The 14,005-nt window shown below is 40.6% G+C and overlaps 1 protein-coding gene across 1 annotated transcript in view; it reads left to right on the top strand.

Moving 5' to 3' along the window:
* Positions 1 to 13,395, top strand: part of kcnh5b (potassium voltage-gated channel, subfamily H (eag-related), member 5b) — a 190,240-nt gene extending 176,845 nt beyond the window's left edge. Inside the window, exon 13 of the mRNA XM_082517231.1 lies at positions 12,264 to 13,395. Coding sequence (XP_082373357.1) covers positions 12,264 to 13,358 — 1,095 coding nt within the window. The 3' untranslated portion in view covers positions 13,359 to 13,395. The remainder of the gene's footprint in view (positions 1 to 12,263) is intronic.
* Positions 13,396 to 14,005: the final 610 nt, after the last annotated feature.

Raw genomic sequence — 14,005 nt, 5'->3', positions numbered from 1 at the left:
TTTCCTTTGCCATCATTAGTCTTTATGCAAGCTGTAGCTTTGTATTAAAAAGCCTGACATTAATCTTTTCACCTACCTCTAAAGACAATAAACATATGTATCATATATTTAGCAGTAAACATGACCTTTCTCTAAGTTTAATCACACTGCAGTGAAGGCTCTCATATACTCTATGTATGCCATATTATGTGTGCAATTACAGATTCTTCCTGTAATGACGTTTTTGTTTTTTTGCAAGTGGTGTGCTCTTTTCCTCCCGCTTTGTCTAACCTTTCTCAGCGTAATTAACTGTACAGTGTTATTTTTCACTCTCTGGCCCATCTATTTCCTTTCTTTCTGGATCATCAGTTTTTCTTGTTGTGTCATGTTGCTCTGTTAGTATTTCAGGTCCTCGCTTTCTTTGGGTCCATCTTCTTAATGACGTATGTTGTTTCCTGTTGCTGCTCAGCTTTAATTTATCTGCCCTCACTACTTTATTCTTTGATCCCATTCTCTCCATTTTCCACTCTGCTATTTTCTTTCTCTTGTCTTCTCTGTCTTTTTGTTTTGTCATGTCTCTTTTGTCCTGTCCACATTTTCCTCTTGTTATCCTTTCATATTTAGCACTGCTGTATTGTGTGGCCAGGGTCTTATAAAAGACAAAAAAGAAATGCGCATAAGATCATAGCACTTTATTCTGTTCATACATACAGCATTAAATATTATACACATCAGACACGTTCTGCATTTAATATTATGTAATCTGTCCTCTTCACATTTCCTCCTCAGTGTGCAGTGTTTGCTATTTCGTTCCTCCCCTCCAGTCAGAATATCATGACCTGAGTAAAATGAAGACATTACTCAGCCCAACCAGCATCTCTGTGCGAACCCCTAAATAAACCCTGACACTCTCCTTCTGCTCAGCTCTGCTCTTGAATATTTAAACAAGCCTGACGTACATTTGGACAGCTCGCAAACACAATGTCACATTTGATGTGAGTCCCGCTCCAGCTCTGTGCTCTCTTTCGAAATAGTCATGAAATACACTTTCTATTTAAACTGTTTTTAAAACTTTGAATTCCCAAATAGATCTTTGGTGCCAAGATGCTTCGAGCACCTCTGCAGAGAACACAGGCATACGCATGTTTCAAATGTGATTATCCATTTCTGTTTTAGCTAACTGGATTCAGTCACTTGTCTGAGGATGCATTTCTCATTATCAAGCAGATCGCCGCACACGACTTGTTAAAATGACACTGCTCATTCTGTCCTAATTTAAACTGCATCATAAAACTCTCTCCATTCAGCCCTGTGGGTTAACAGAGTTTACAGCTGGTTAGAGGTTTAAACTGAAATCTTTTTGGATGCATGAGGTAGAAGGAAGAGTTTTGATGTAACTGATAAAGAGACATAAAATACATGAGTTTCAGGAGCCAGACAGTCAAAAGAAAATGGCTTTTTCCTCGGAGCTCTCTGCCCTGCATTGGGCACGTGTGGAAAGGTAGAGGCATGGAGAGTAGCAGCGAGAGCTGGACATAGAAGAGTGCCAGCGTCAACAGCAGAGTTGACTTTGATTAAGTCAGATGCAGCATGGAAGGAGGAGCTGGGGGTGGAGGTGGGGTACAGAATGGCATGCAGATGCTCATCAACTTTGGGGAAACTAAACTGTGCTCTGTGAGAGATTTGCCACCAAAAAGTGGTCTGCTCATTGTTTTCAGCCACATGGACAAAATTCATGAAACAAAAGCTTCGGTCACTCTCAGTCCATGTACAGTAATCCTGCAGCAACACTACTGCAGGGCTGCTGTGTGTATGTTAATATTATAATATATGTACAGTATTTTGTGTCTTCATTCATGGTTATTTTGGGGAGAATTCACTGCCTTTAATGGTTTGGTTGGTTTGGAAAGTAGTGATGGCAACCAGCTTCTTTTTGTTTGTATCATGGATCATTTCAAGTTCAGTTATTGATAAATGTGCAGTTTGTATCTTTCTGCTTATTTATTTATTTATACTTCTGCCAGTTTGAGTATTTATTTGTATTCTTATTTCATTTCATGATTTTACTTTTAGTCTTGGTTCAGTCTCCTTTTTTAATCTTTTATTATCCTCAGAGTTTGTTTTTCCTGCCCTCCTCTGTTCTGTGTCAAGTCTGCATTTCTGTTCCTGTGTTCAGTCACTTCCTGTTTTATTTTGTTAGTCACTGGTCTCTTGTGCTTTTTAATTAGTTTTGCATCCCTTGTCTCGTTTTCTCAGTTAGGTTCAGCTGTCCTCCCAGATGTCTCCTGTCAGTTTGTTTTTGTTCATTGTTGCGTCCTCCCTCCTGGTTGGGTTTATGTTCCTGCTCTGTGTTTCTCTAATTTTTGGATTCCTTTGTTTTGTATTTTGCTTGAGTGTAATGTTAAAGCTGTTTTTGACATTCTGTCTGCCGTGTTCTGCAACTGAGTCCAAATCCTGCCTGTCACACAGACGTTATGACAGTATGATCCAACACAAACTTCAAGTCCAGCTCTTCAACAATTCTACTGTAGTTCAATACAGAATTGAAACCTCACTCTGCCCTATAGCTAGCATAAAATGGAGGAAGAAAACTTTAATACACGAGCTTGTTCACCATCTAAATTCCATGTTGCTTTCTAACACTCTCTCTTCATTGTACCTAAACTATGCAAAAATGCAGCTTTCTTTCACCCTGATGTTGTGCAGTTTGCTGAGGGACCGTTTTTTAATATTTTTTATTTTTAAATGTTGGACTAGTTTTAACCAAGGTAATGATAATGCTGCTACTGAGTAGAAAATTGTGCATTGAGATGAATGCTAACATTTGCTTTGTGCAGATGTTGAACTAGCCAGCAATTAATAAGCCGACTACCTGACATCAGTTGTTTGATTCAAAACAATTAAAATGACCTTGAGTGTCACTGTCAAAACAATAAGCATGGTTATATTTCATGGATGATTAATATAAAATATTTGAAAAAGACTGGAGGTAATGAAGCTTAATGACTGGTTCATGTTGTTCAACAGGTAATCCAGTTTAATATATTTATTTTCCACCCATTATTATTCCCCATATTTGTCCCCCATAACTGAATTATTTGTTCAACTGGGAAGGCTGGTATTTACATTTGGCTGTACATGTATTGCGATGGTGGAGCAGACCACTAAACCCAACCATGTAGCCACAAAAGAGATGACTCCAAGTTGGCCTTTAAGTTTTTCCGTTAATGCAAATCTGGTTCTACTCATGATGCTTTCATCCTCTAAACTAAACATGCATTTTGAAGCATTTCTATTTTTTACGTTTTTGCCCATTTTTGTATTTATTTGTTGACCAGGGCTGTGTTAATGGGAGTCACAAAACAAGCAGAAGAGCAGAGGAACTTCTTTACTAATGAGCCATTAGTATGAGCCAAAAGCAGGTCGCTTCCACCTCTCTAGAAACGTTTCACCAGAGTTATTGTGTTGATTTGGCTCCTATGTAAAGAGAGGGACACACTGGACCTGTGCCATAATAGTCAGTCACGGTCCCCTCGCCTCTGCACTTTGTACAAGTTCATTTAACATTCATATATCACTGGGGTGATATTTCTACGTGTCTATATGTCTTACAGTTTTTTAGCCTTTCTGAAATGGCACAATGTAATTATGGAAGCAGCCACTTCCACTACCTGACAGTAAGCGACAATAACTAGATGGTTACCTTCAATCTCAGATGAATAGATCAGTAAATGAGCAAAGAGAAAAAAGACAGGAACGCCAAACTGAGGGAAGTCGGCCTTTAAGAAATCAGATTCATAACAAACATGAGCAGCAACAACTTAAGGCAGCGAGCCAGAGAAGCAGCCAGACTGTCTCAGTGCCCTTCTATGTTTTCATTCTATGAATCCTCAAATTTGCATATGAAGCTCTCAGGGGAACCCAGCAGTGCTTCCAGTGTACTGTGGGCGGACTATGAAAGGACCGTACGGACTTAATGGACATCAGCTCTCAGATAATTGCCGCCAAAGTGATTATCCTGTGGAAAGGTGGTAACATCAGACTATTTCAATGTGCAATTTCAGGTCCTACTGACCTTTTGACTGGTGCTGAAACATTAGCTGATCAGTCAATTAGTCAATAAGGAGAAAATGGACTTGAGAGTATGTTTGCAGAACTCATACTTGTGGCCTTCTGTGACAATCAGGTGAACACACACGCAGACACACACACTAATACGTTTTTGGGACAAACACCTTTTTAAAGTAGCACAATAGTTTCTCAGCAAAAGCAGAGAATGAAAGAGACAGGAAGCAGCCGTTCTACCGTTCACCTACAGCTGCACTGTGTCTGTACCTAACTACTTGCACAAATATTAGATGTTGAAATCCAGGAGAAATTAAGAATTAAAAATTGTCATGCAAAATACAAATCCTTGTTCCTGCAAAGTCTGTGCTTTGTGCAGCTTCATTGCATTATCTGTTGAAAAATACATTTCAGAAGGCAGAGCCTGGCTGAGGTTCTAACAAAACAGGAGAAAATCAGGAATAAAATAAATCTGGTGCACCAGAGTTGTTGTGTATTAAATTATTAATCAGCGTTTTGAAGCTTGTGTGCAGGTTGCTAAAAAGTCAACTTATGGGTTAATGACAGATTACTATACTAGCCATAACAAAGCTTTGTTAGCAGCCTCCCATAGCAGGGAGGATTTGTGATGAAGGTAATAACAACTCAAAGTTTCACAACTTTTGTCTTTATGAAGAAGGAAAAGGCATCTCGGCCTGATTATCAGCTTAAAAACTGTCTACTTTGGCTTTTTGTTTGACCATATCCAGATAATTTTTTTGTTTTTTTGTTTTTAAACAAACACAAGTGCTGCGCGTAGTACGTGTCCCATTTATTTTATATTTACAAATGAAGCACAAAGGAGAAGCTCTAAGAGACACATCAGGTCGAGAGATTGAAAAGATGAAAAAAGAAGAGCCAGTAGGAAAGAATCATTAATTGAAATACGCTGCTGGTGAATTTGGAAAGCTTTTAAAAAGCTTGTGAAAACGCTACTCGCCAAAGGGAGGAAATCAAATCCAATTCCTTTCACTCCTAGACATGAACAAACATTTTGATTCAAATGAAGTACACAAGCACTAATTTCAGAATCTATTCAAACACTGAGCTGAAAGGTTTTATGTAATCAAAGGTCTTACATATAAATGATATAATAGGATTCATCATTTTAGCCTTAATGTCATCTCAAACTTTTCATGCAGTAAATCCAAAGCCAAAACCAATCTGCCAAGATTTTGTGGTGCTGCACAGCAGAGCTCACACTCCACTTTTTTGTATTCTTTGTAGTAATCATACTGGAACGTCAGGTTCACAGTAATCCCTGCATTAATTTGACAGCTGTTCAGCCCAGTGGTTCACAAGAAACCCATTTATCTGTCTTCCCTTTCCTTATGACTTCTTACTTCGGAATGATGCTGAGAGGGAGCCGTTCAGCAGCATTCCTCATAACTCCTAGTTATATTCTGTACATGAGTCGTGGAGGACAGCCACTTCAGACTCCAAATGAGGCTTCGTATGTAAGTGCTGGCTGTCAAGCAGGCAGAAGGCCTGAATAATTGGGTCAGCTTTGGGTCAAAGGTGAGAAATGAGTCAGGTCCCTCTAGTGTATGCAGTCAGAGCGATCATCCTGAGGTCCACTGAGCCACCCAACAACTGTGTAAACCCAACCAGTTTTGTTTCTTTTAAAAATCCAGCAGGCAAAGTGTTTATACTGATGGATCTGAATAAAAATTACTGAGAGGGATTTTTAGGGCTGTTCTAGGTCAGAAAAGATGTTGGGGTGGGGGTAATAGTCTACAAAAACCTTGAAACCTTGAATATCTGTTAAGGTTATGGAGTCATACATTTTTAAGAAAAACCCTCACGTTCACGTTTAAAATTTCTGGGAAAGCAAAACATGGAATACATTTTTTGTTTTTTTCCAGGGATCACAAAGTTTCACTTTAAAGAGGTCAGATCAACCTCACAGACACCACCAGAACACGGAGAATTTAACAGACATTGTTAGTGAGGAGATGCAACAGACTCTGAAATGGATTAATGGCCAAAACTACAAGTTCTTTCATGTTGGACCGATTTTCAAAGTAGACGTAATCAGGTCATCGACTGCATCCATGATACTGGCAAACATCTTTATGCTGTGATGAAAACCTTCTGCCGTGACTGTGGAAATACCAATGTTTCTTTTTCAACTCAGACATTTTCAACAGGTTTTTCTTTTTGTTATTAATACTTAAAATAAAAGAGACAGACTAGCTGTTATCATTACTTTAGGAAAAGAACATTGGTCAAAACACAAATCAGTCAAGAAGTTAGCAAAAACACATTCCACCTACTCCATGCCACAAACACACAGCTCAAACTCTGCCAAGAAAATGTCACTCTGGCCCCGGAGCATTTGTCTCCCTGACCTTAAGTACTCGCTTTCCTAATCACTGAGTGAAATCTCAGGGCGGTACCTACTAGAGATGGACCGATCCGATATTACGTATCGGTATCGGTCCGATACTGACCTAAATTACTGGATCGGATATCGGAGAAAAATAAAAAATGTAATCCGATCCATTAAATATCAGGAAAGCACCTCACAAAACTTGCAACACGCCGTAACTCACCTCAGAACGTTAGCACGTCGGAGCAGTATGCATCACGTGATAGAGCGGCTGTGGCATGCGGGACCTGTTGGTGGTCTGGATAGCATGTGGAGCTTTGCTAGCAACCTGGCATTTCATCTCCGACAAAGTTATCCCCAAGAGAAGTAAAGAAAGTGTGTAAGTCCATCTCTGAATGTTTGTAAAGCATTCCTGCGTTAAGCTTAACAAACGATATATGGAGCGACTGCCTCTCCTGCTGCTACTTCAATCATGAAACTGCTTAACGATCAGCTGATCGGCTTTTCTGTCGCGAGTCCGTCTCTCTGGTTTGTTTTTGGCCCACTTTGCACCAGAAAGAGGAAACCAGCGGCTGAACAACAGCAGCACGTTTAAGCTTGATCAGCTGTTGTTAGAATTGATTTAATCTTACTTTCTACTCAAGGATCTTTTTCTACGTAGCTGACGGCTGGTAACTGTGCAGGGGCGGATCTAGCAAAGTTTAGCCAGGGGGGCCGATAGGGCATTAACAGGGAAAAGGGGGCACAAAGACATACTTTTCTTTCTTATTCTCATTTAAAATGTCTAGCTTTTAATAAATAATTATCTGACACCCAAAGTTTTAATTTGATGTAAAATGAATAGAAGTCAATTACTGTATATAGTAACTATTAAGTCTAATATATATACCCTAGTAAGCTATAGTACTTTTTCCTTTGGGAAGGTACCATCTGTGCAGTCTGCAATTTTGTTGAAGAAAGATGTTGAATCTATTTAATATTTCTTGAAAAATAATTGATTTCTGTGCATTTTTTTTTTCACACTGCATCAAATTAAGGTTGATTACGTCGATTAAGCATCATGAGGTGGAGCGTGAGGGGTGGTTCCCTATTTTTTATTTTTTTTATTTTTGTTGTTGCTGGGAGTTGGAACCCTATTAGTTAGGTTGCTTAATATTTATGCTAAGTACTCTTTAAAATACCAGAATAGGGAGGATGGTGTAGGTTTAAGTTTATTAGATTGATCAGTATTGCTGAACTATGAATTTATTTATTTTTTTTGCATACAGGTATAACAGAATAGCTTTAGTGTAGTTGTTGTTTTAAACTTGAGTATGAACTTATACAAAATGCAGCAAGATATTTAAAAAACAGTTTTGTTGATTAAAAAACACTATATCGGATTCATATCGGTATCGGCAGATATCCAAATTTATGATATCGGTATCGGACATAAAAAAGTGGTATCGTGCCATCTCTAGTACCTACAGGGCTTCAGAAGTGGTCGAGCATTGGCAGCGTGGGCAGCTGCAGACTGCTTGTCTGTCTGCAGAGCGCGTCTGCTGTCAGATGGGGGCAGTGTCAAAAATATGCAATACAATATGTCTGTGGGGTACGCTTGCTTGTGCTGTGATGAAGAGCAAAGTTAGAACATACAAAGAGCTGAAGGTCATCAGCATTCAGCATACTACACATGTTTGCATTGATTGAAAACCTCTTTCCACTGGCTCTCTGTAGGCCAGTGCATATGCAAACTGGCACAATTGCAGTACCATAAATTAAGCATAAAGCAGGATAGTGAGCAAAACACCCCCACAAGCAAAACCACAGTTCACACCAGGTCTGTAACACCGTCATAAATTACGGTATGTGTTTAGCATCTTCAACTTTATTTTCATTTGAGAAAAGTAGCAGCATGGCTGCTAGCCAACGCCTTAGTTATTGCACCTATTGTTTAAACATACTCACTGCAAAAATAATGTTGGCACTAAACAAAGCCCATTGTTCTCCATTGTGTATTCTTATCTGGCAATACAACTGCGTTTTACATCTGAAAACTAAAGTCTACACAGATAATAGTACTCATGAGGTTCAGGTTCAGTTGTTATAGATAATCTGGCGGTTTCACAATAGATCTCATTTTTTTCATTTAGTTGAAACATGTTTACCGTAAGAGGATTTGTCTCTACTTCTGAGCCATATAAAAAATGTATTTGACATTTATGTGGTATTTAAAAACCAACTCTTCACACAAAAATTTAAATCCTCCTGATTTAAAAAAAAAGTGAGATGCAAAAAGGAGAGACAAGAACTTGGATCTAATGTTTCTACATGTTAAAACCAGTGTTGGGATTTTTACTCCAGAAAATCAATGTATCATTACTTTTCTTAAGCGTAATGCAGTATGTTACGTAACTACTCACTGGAGAAAGTAATTTGTTACACTACTCATTATATTACTTTCTCATTAGTCCTTAAAATGAGCTGAAACACACCGTTTCGTAATTATCAGTTAACAATGCAAACCTTGTGTTAGTCTGTGGGACTGTAATCTGAATCCCAATTCTAATGAGAACATAACTAGTCTTTGTTTTAGTTTAGTTAAAGCAAAGTTGAAAATCAGTTGAAAATCAGCCCAAAGAGATAGGATCGTCACACTGTTTCATACTCTAGAAACACAAATGACTCATCACTACTTTTGATACCTGTTTTAAGTTCGGATTCTGCCTGCTGGGTTGGGGGTCGGCATACACTTAGCTTTAAAATCCCTCTGTGTTCTTGGCTAGCTTTGCGTTAGCATGCTGTCTGTGCAAATGTTCTGTTATCAGTAAAATCCATTTGTTTCTGTCTTGGATGCAGTTTCCACTTTACTATTAAGCTCTTGTCCTTCTGTGCTATAAAAATACAAGTAATGTGCATATCTCTACTCAAAAGCTGTAGCCCTGCACACAAACTGAAATCAAATGACTGTAACCCATTTACGCAGGGGGAAAAGGCTGTTTGTTTGATGTTTTGTTTTTATTTTTTATTCCTCGGCCAGATAACTGGATAACCTTTGTAACACAAGTAACAACATAATTAAAAATGAATAAAAGAAGATTTAAATGACTGAATTTAATAGTAATCCGTTACTTCACTGTTACTGAAAAATGTAATGCAATTAAAGTAATGCATTACATGTAATGCGTTACACCCAACACTGGTTACCCGACACTTTGTATTTAACCACAAACTATTATCAATATTATCTTTGTCATGTCTTCTTCCAAGAAACCAGTAATGTTGAGTCCTGTCAGTGCTCAAAGTTCAGTAGTTCATCCCTAAAGTGACAGCAGAGTTAGTTTGTGTGAGCCATATGTTGGCAATAACCAGCTGATAAGTTTGAGTCAGTTTTGAGTCTCGGGTATAACTAGTCAAGCAGAAATCCACAACAACTGCCTCAAGGCGTTTTACATTGTAAGGTAAAGACCCTACAACGATATAGTTCAAATCAAGAGTTGGCTGATTGATTGGTTGAAAAGACGCCGTGAGTTTAGGAACGACTTGTATAATTAGACAGGAAATTCTTGGTGAAGTGAGCATCCCTGCCTCAGGGTCGATAGTCAGCAACAAGAGTGTGCAAAGATTAAATATTAATGCCCAAATGAAACAGAAACAGAAACACAGAGAACTTGAAGGGGAAAAAAACACTATAAGATTATTATTATTGTGAAAAAGTCCCTGACATAATGGAACAGATGCTGTCGCTGTAACTAAAGAAGCTGTGGTTCAGCTTGGGCCACTGCAGTCAAAAGGATTGTTATTTTCATCACCACTGTCTGTTATGTGACTTCCCCACCCAGAGCAGCAGCAAAACCCCAACACTGAACAGAGCAGACACGATTAACAAGGCGTTGGATTGCAGCTTAAATAACCTGCGGTGTTAGGGATTTTCCTGTTGAATCACTTACCAGTTTCAGCCCCTATTACCAGTAAAATGGCATTTAAAAAAATTTAAAAACTGCTCTAGACCTAATCAGATTTAGCTTAATGCTGGGCACTGACAGCTTATTTGGATGCGCGAAAAAAAAAAAGCTTCTAAACCAGAAGACTGTAATTTAACAGTTAACCAATCAAAAATGTGATTTCAGTCAGGACAATCAGTGAGCAATCAGCAGTCAGTGGTTATTTAAGCTTGTAAATAACCACTAAGGGTGGAGTGGGTCATTTACTAATTGGAGGGTTGGTGGTTTGTTTCCTGGCTGCTTCAGTCTACATACCAAAGTGTCCTTGGGCAAGATTAAACCATGACTTGCTCGAGTTGAAAAGCATAATAAGAGCCAGTCTATTTATCATTCATTTAATTCTTTTTAATTTGGTGGCATTCTTCTAGGACCAGCAGCAAGACACTGCTTTAGTTAAAAACTTCATTAAAAGGAGGAGTTGGGGCCAAGATGGGTTGTAAAGGGGCTTGCAGGTAGTAGCCACTGTGGGTGCACTAAAGCAACTCAAATACTAAGCTCTATGTGAAGTTTTCTAAGAGGATTGGCTGAGATTGTCCTTGTGGCCAGCATTTTCAATCGGTAAATTGACTGAACAGGCAGAAGCGTCAGTGAAACATTTCATCTACACAAACAAAAGGCAAAAATATATTTGTTCCAGATATTTCTTCTGGGGGAGTTAGTTTGGACTGTGATGAAAGAAACCTCTGTTTTACTTGACAGTTATCTGACACTAATTCCTTTCAGCACTTTCACTTCTGCTGACATTTAATCTAATTTCAGCTGACACTCAGTATCCCTTTCACTTTACCAGATGAAGCACTTTAATCACACTGTTTAGATGCACTTTGTATAACATCTGCAATGCATATCATGATAATAGGAAGGAACATTTACTGCTTTAGTTGATATGAAGCAATGACGGTTCATCATGTTTGATCCGATCACATCATGTATCATCAGCTCAGCTGTGACAGAGATTCTCCTGATTTGTATTCAGCAACAGTGGACTCATTGTTTTTGTCAGAAGGTAATGAGTAAGAGAACAAAGCCCACCAGTGATAGCTTCTCATTTACTTTTTATCAAATCGTACTCTTCTTGCCAAAAATTCATTTAATTAAAAGTGCTAATCTTTCAGCTTATGCCTCCAGGTAGACATGGAGATATGAAGTGACACGTAAGGCATTCCCCACTCCCACCACAGATTCTCTTCTAGCTCAGAGCAGCTTCTAGCTTGGGTTGGCTCAGCAGCTCTCGGCAGCAGGTTGGACGAGCAGGAAGTATGGGTGGATGAATGGAAGGAGTTTAGGAGATGTGCTAGATGTGGTCAGTTGGGTCGATTATGGCTTGGCAGCGAAGTAAGCGATTTCCCCTCGCTTCCATCTTTAAGTCAAACATCGACTCGGCTCCCCATCCATTGGGCACCGTTATTTTAACCAAAAATAACACTTAAATTACCAGTTGGATGGCTGGCTGACTGCCTGGCAGGGATTTCTGTCATTTCCAATGTAATTAGGGTGTAAGAGGAGCCAGAAGAGAGCCTGGCGCCAGGCTGAATAATACAGGCGAGGTGTAGGAGCACTGATGGATAATTTAACATGACTGTCCAGAAGTCAGCTACATTTTGCAGTACCTGAGTGCACTGCAGAAAGAATGTGTCATGTGTTCTTAAGTGAAAAATGTTAAAACAGACCGTCAGATTTCCATAATAATAATAAATCTTTGTTTACTTCTTGTTGTAGAAAAATGCTTTTATCTCTGATGAATTATGTGCAATGCTCATCGGGGCGCACCGGAGACAGAATTACTATTCATAGCATTCATATGAAATGATGTTTGCTGATAAGCTGCATTTTGCTTATTTATGTGTATCCCTCCTCCCCCGCAGATAATTTTCCGCAAGATCAGTGAGGTGAAGAAGGAGGAGGAGGAGAGACAGCGAGCGAAGAACGAGGTACAGCTCACCATCCCACAGGACCATCCTGTCCGGAAGCTTTTCCAGAAGTTCAAGCAGCAGAAGGAGCTCCGCAACCAAGGAGCCGCAGCTGCCTCGCAACTAGACCTGGAGAAGAACCAGCTGCAGGTGGAGCACCACCAGCACCTGCATCCTCACACCCTGCAGCTCGGCCACTCCAGTCTGCAGCACTCCCTGCCGCTCACCCTGCAGCGGCCCCTCACCTCCATGCAGAACGGGGCTCCACCCAGCAGCAGCGTTCTGACTGTGTCTCAGGTCACACCCATGCAGAGCTCTCTGGCTTACGGCCATCCCAGCGAGGCACCTGCAAAGCAGAACAACTGTGACATCATGGAGCTGCAGCCCAGTTCTGCTGGAGGGGGCAGCGAGCAAACTGTCAGGCTCAAAGTTAGCACCAGCCCTGCGCTTGGAAAGCCGGCCGCCAAGGCGAGTGGCTGGATGCGCCTCAAAAACAACATGGCTCCGGCGGAGACGAGGAAGGAGGGTCTTAACAACAATGTCAAAGCTGTTTCCGTGGAGATGCTCTCTCAGGACGGTAAAGGTCGGGAAACAGGGGGGAGCAGGGATGGAGAGGAAGGTGGGGTCTCCAGCAACAACCCACTTCGCAAGACGGACTCCTGTGACAGTGGAATCACTAAGAGCGAGCTGCGCATCGACCGGGCAGGGGAGCCGCGGACCCCAGCGGCAGTTACCCCACTTCTCCACAGCCCTCTTCCCGGAGGAGTGGGGTCCCCTCACTCTTTCTGCCCCATACCGGAACAGGCCCTGCAGGCTGCATTGCACGAGACCCGGATGGAGCTCCGGGGGGACATCCAGACTCTGGGAGGCCGTCTGGGCGCCCTGGAGAGTCAGGTAGCTGAAATTATCAAACTGCTGTCGGATAAGAGACAGCCGTCCACGGGGGCGCCACCTGCCTCTGCCACGCCCAAAACCAAAATACAACGGCAAGACATTTTCACCGTCTCCAGGCCCGTTTCTCCAGACTCAGAGAAAGACGACGGGCTCTGAAGAGAGCTGAACCAGCGGTGCAGAGTGCGCACTGGACTAACAGAGATTATATTAACATTAGCTCTATCAATTCAAGGTTACTCTCATTTTTGGGCATCCTCTTGGACTCTCGTACACCGCTGGTCTCAATTCCAAATTGAAAAAAAAAAAACTGGCTTCTTGTTTGCACACTGATTTTTTTTGTCTCCAGGTGATGTGAGAGTCTTTACTCTCCAGTCACCCGGACTCTGGTTTCTTTTTGATTGTACATACCTCTCTATGCATGTCCAGCTGGATTCTGGCCTGCCAAAGAAACAACTACTAAACGTACTTATTGCCTGTATATTATGCAGTTGACTGCATGCAAATAAGATTCAAAGAGACATTTTATTGAGCTACACTGTACATATAAATATTTTTCATTGATGAATTTACTATGTGGACATTCAGGGTTTGCATACTAGTAGCACTATAAACATTGAATATCTCAAAGGGTTTACAGGCAGATGGATTGTGCATGGATTATTTATACATAGAGAAGTTATAAGGGGACAGAGGTTTTGTTTCATTTCTTTTGCCTGTCAGATGAAGCAGATGTGTGATTCTGTTCTCTCGCCACAGAGATGCTCGGATGTGAGGATCAGCATCTGTTAAAACAGGGAGGGAAA

Source organism: Aulonocara stuartgranti (assembly GCF_965226115.1).
Source record: "Aulonocara stuartgranti genome assembly, chromosome: 19".
NCBI lineage: Eukaryota > Metazoa > Chordata > Actinopteri > Cichliformes > Cichlidae > Aulonocara > Aulonocara stuartgranti.
The sequence above is the reverse complement of the archived record's forward strand: the minus strand, read 5'-3'. Positions and strand labels throughout refer to the sequence as shown.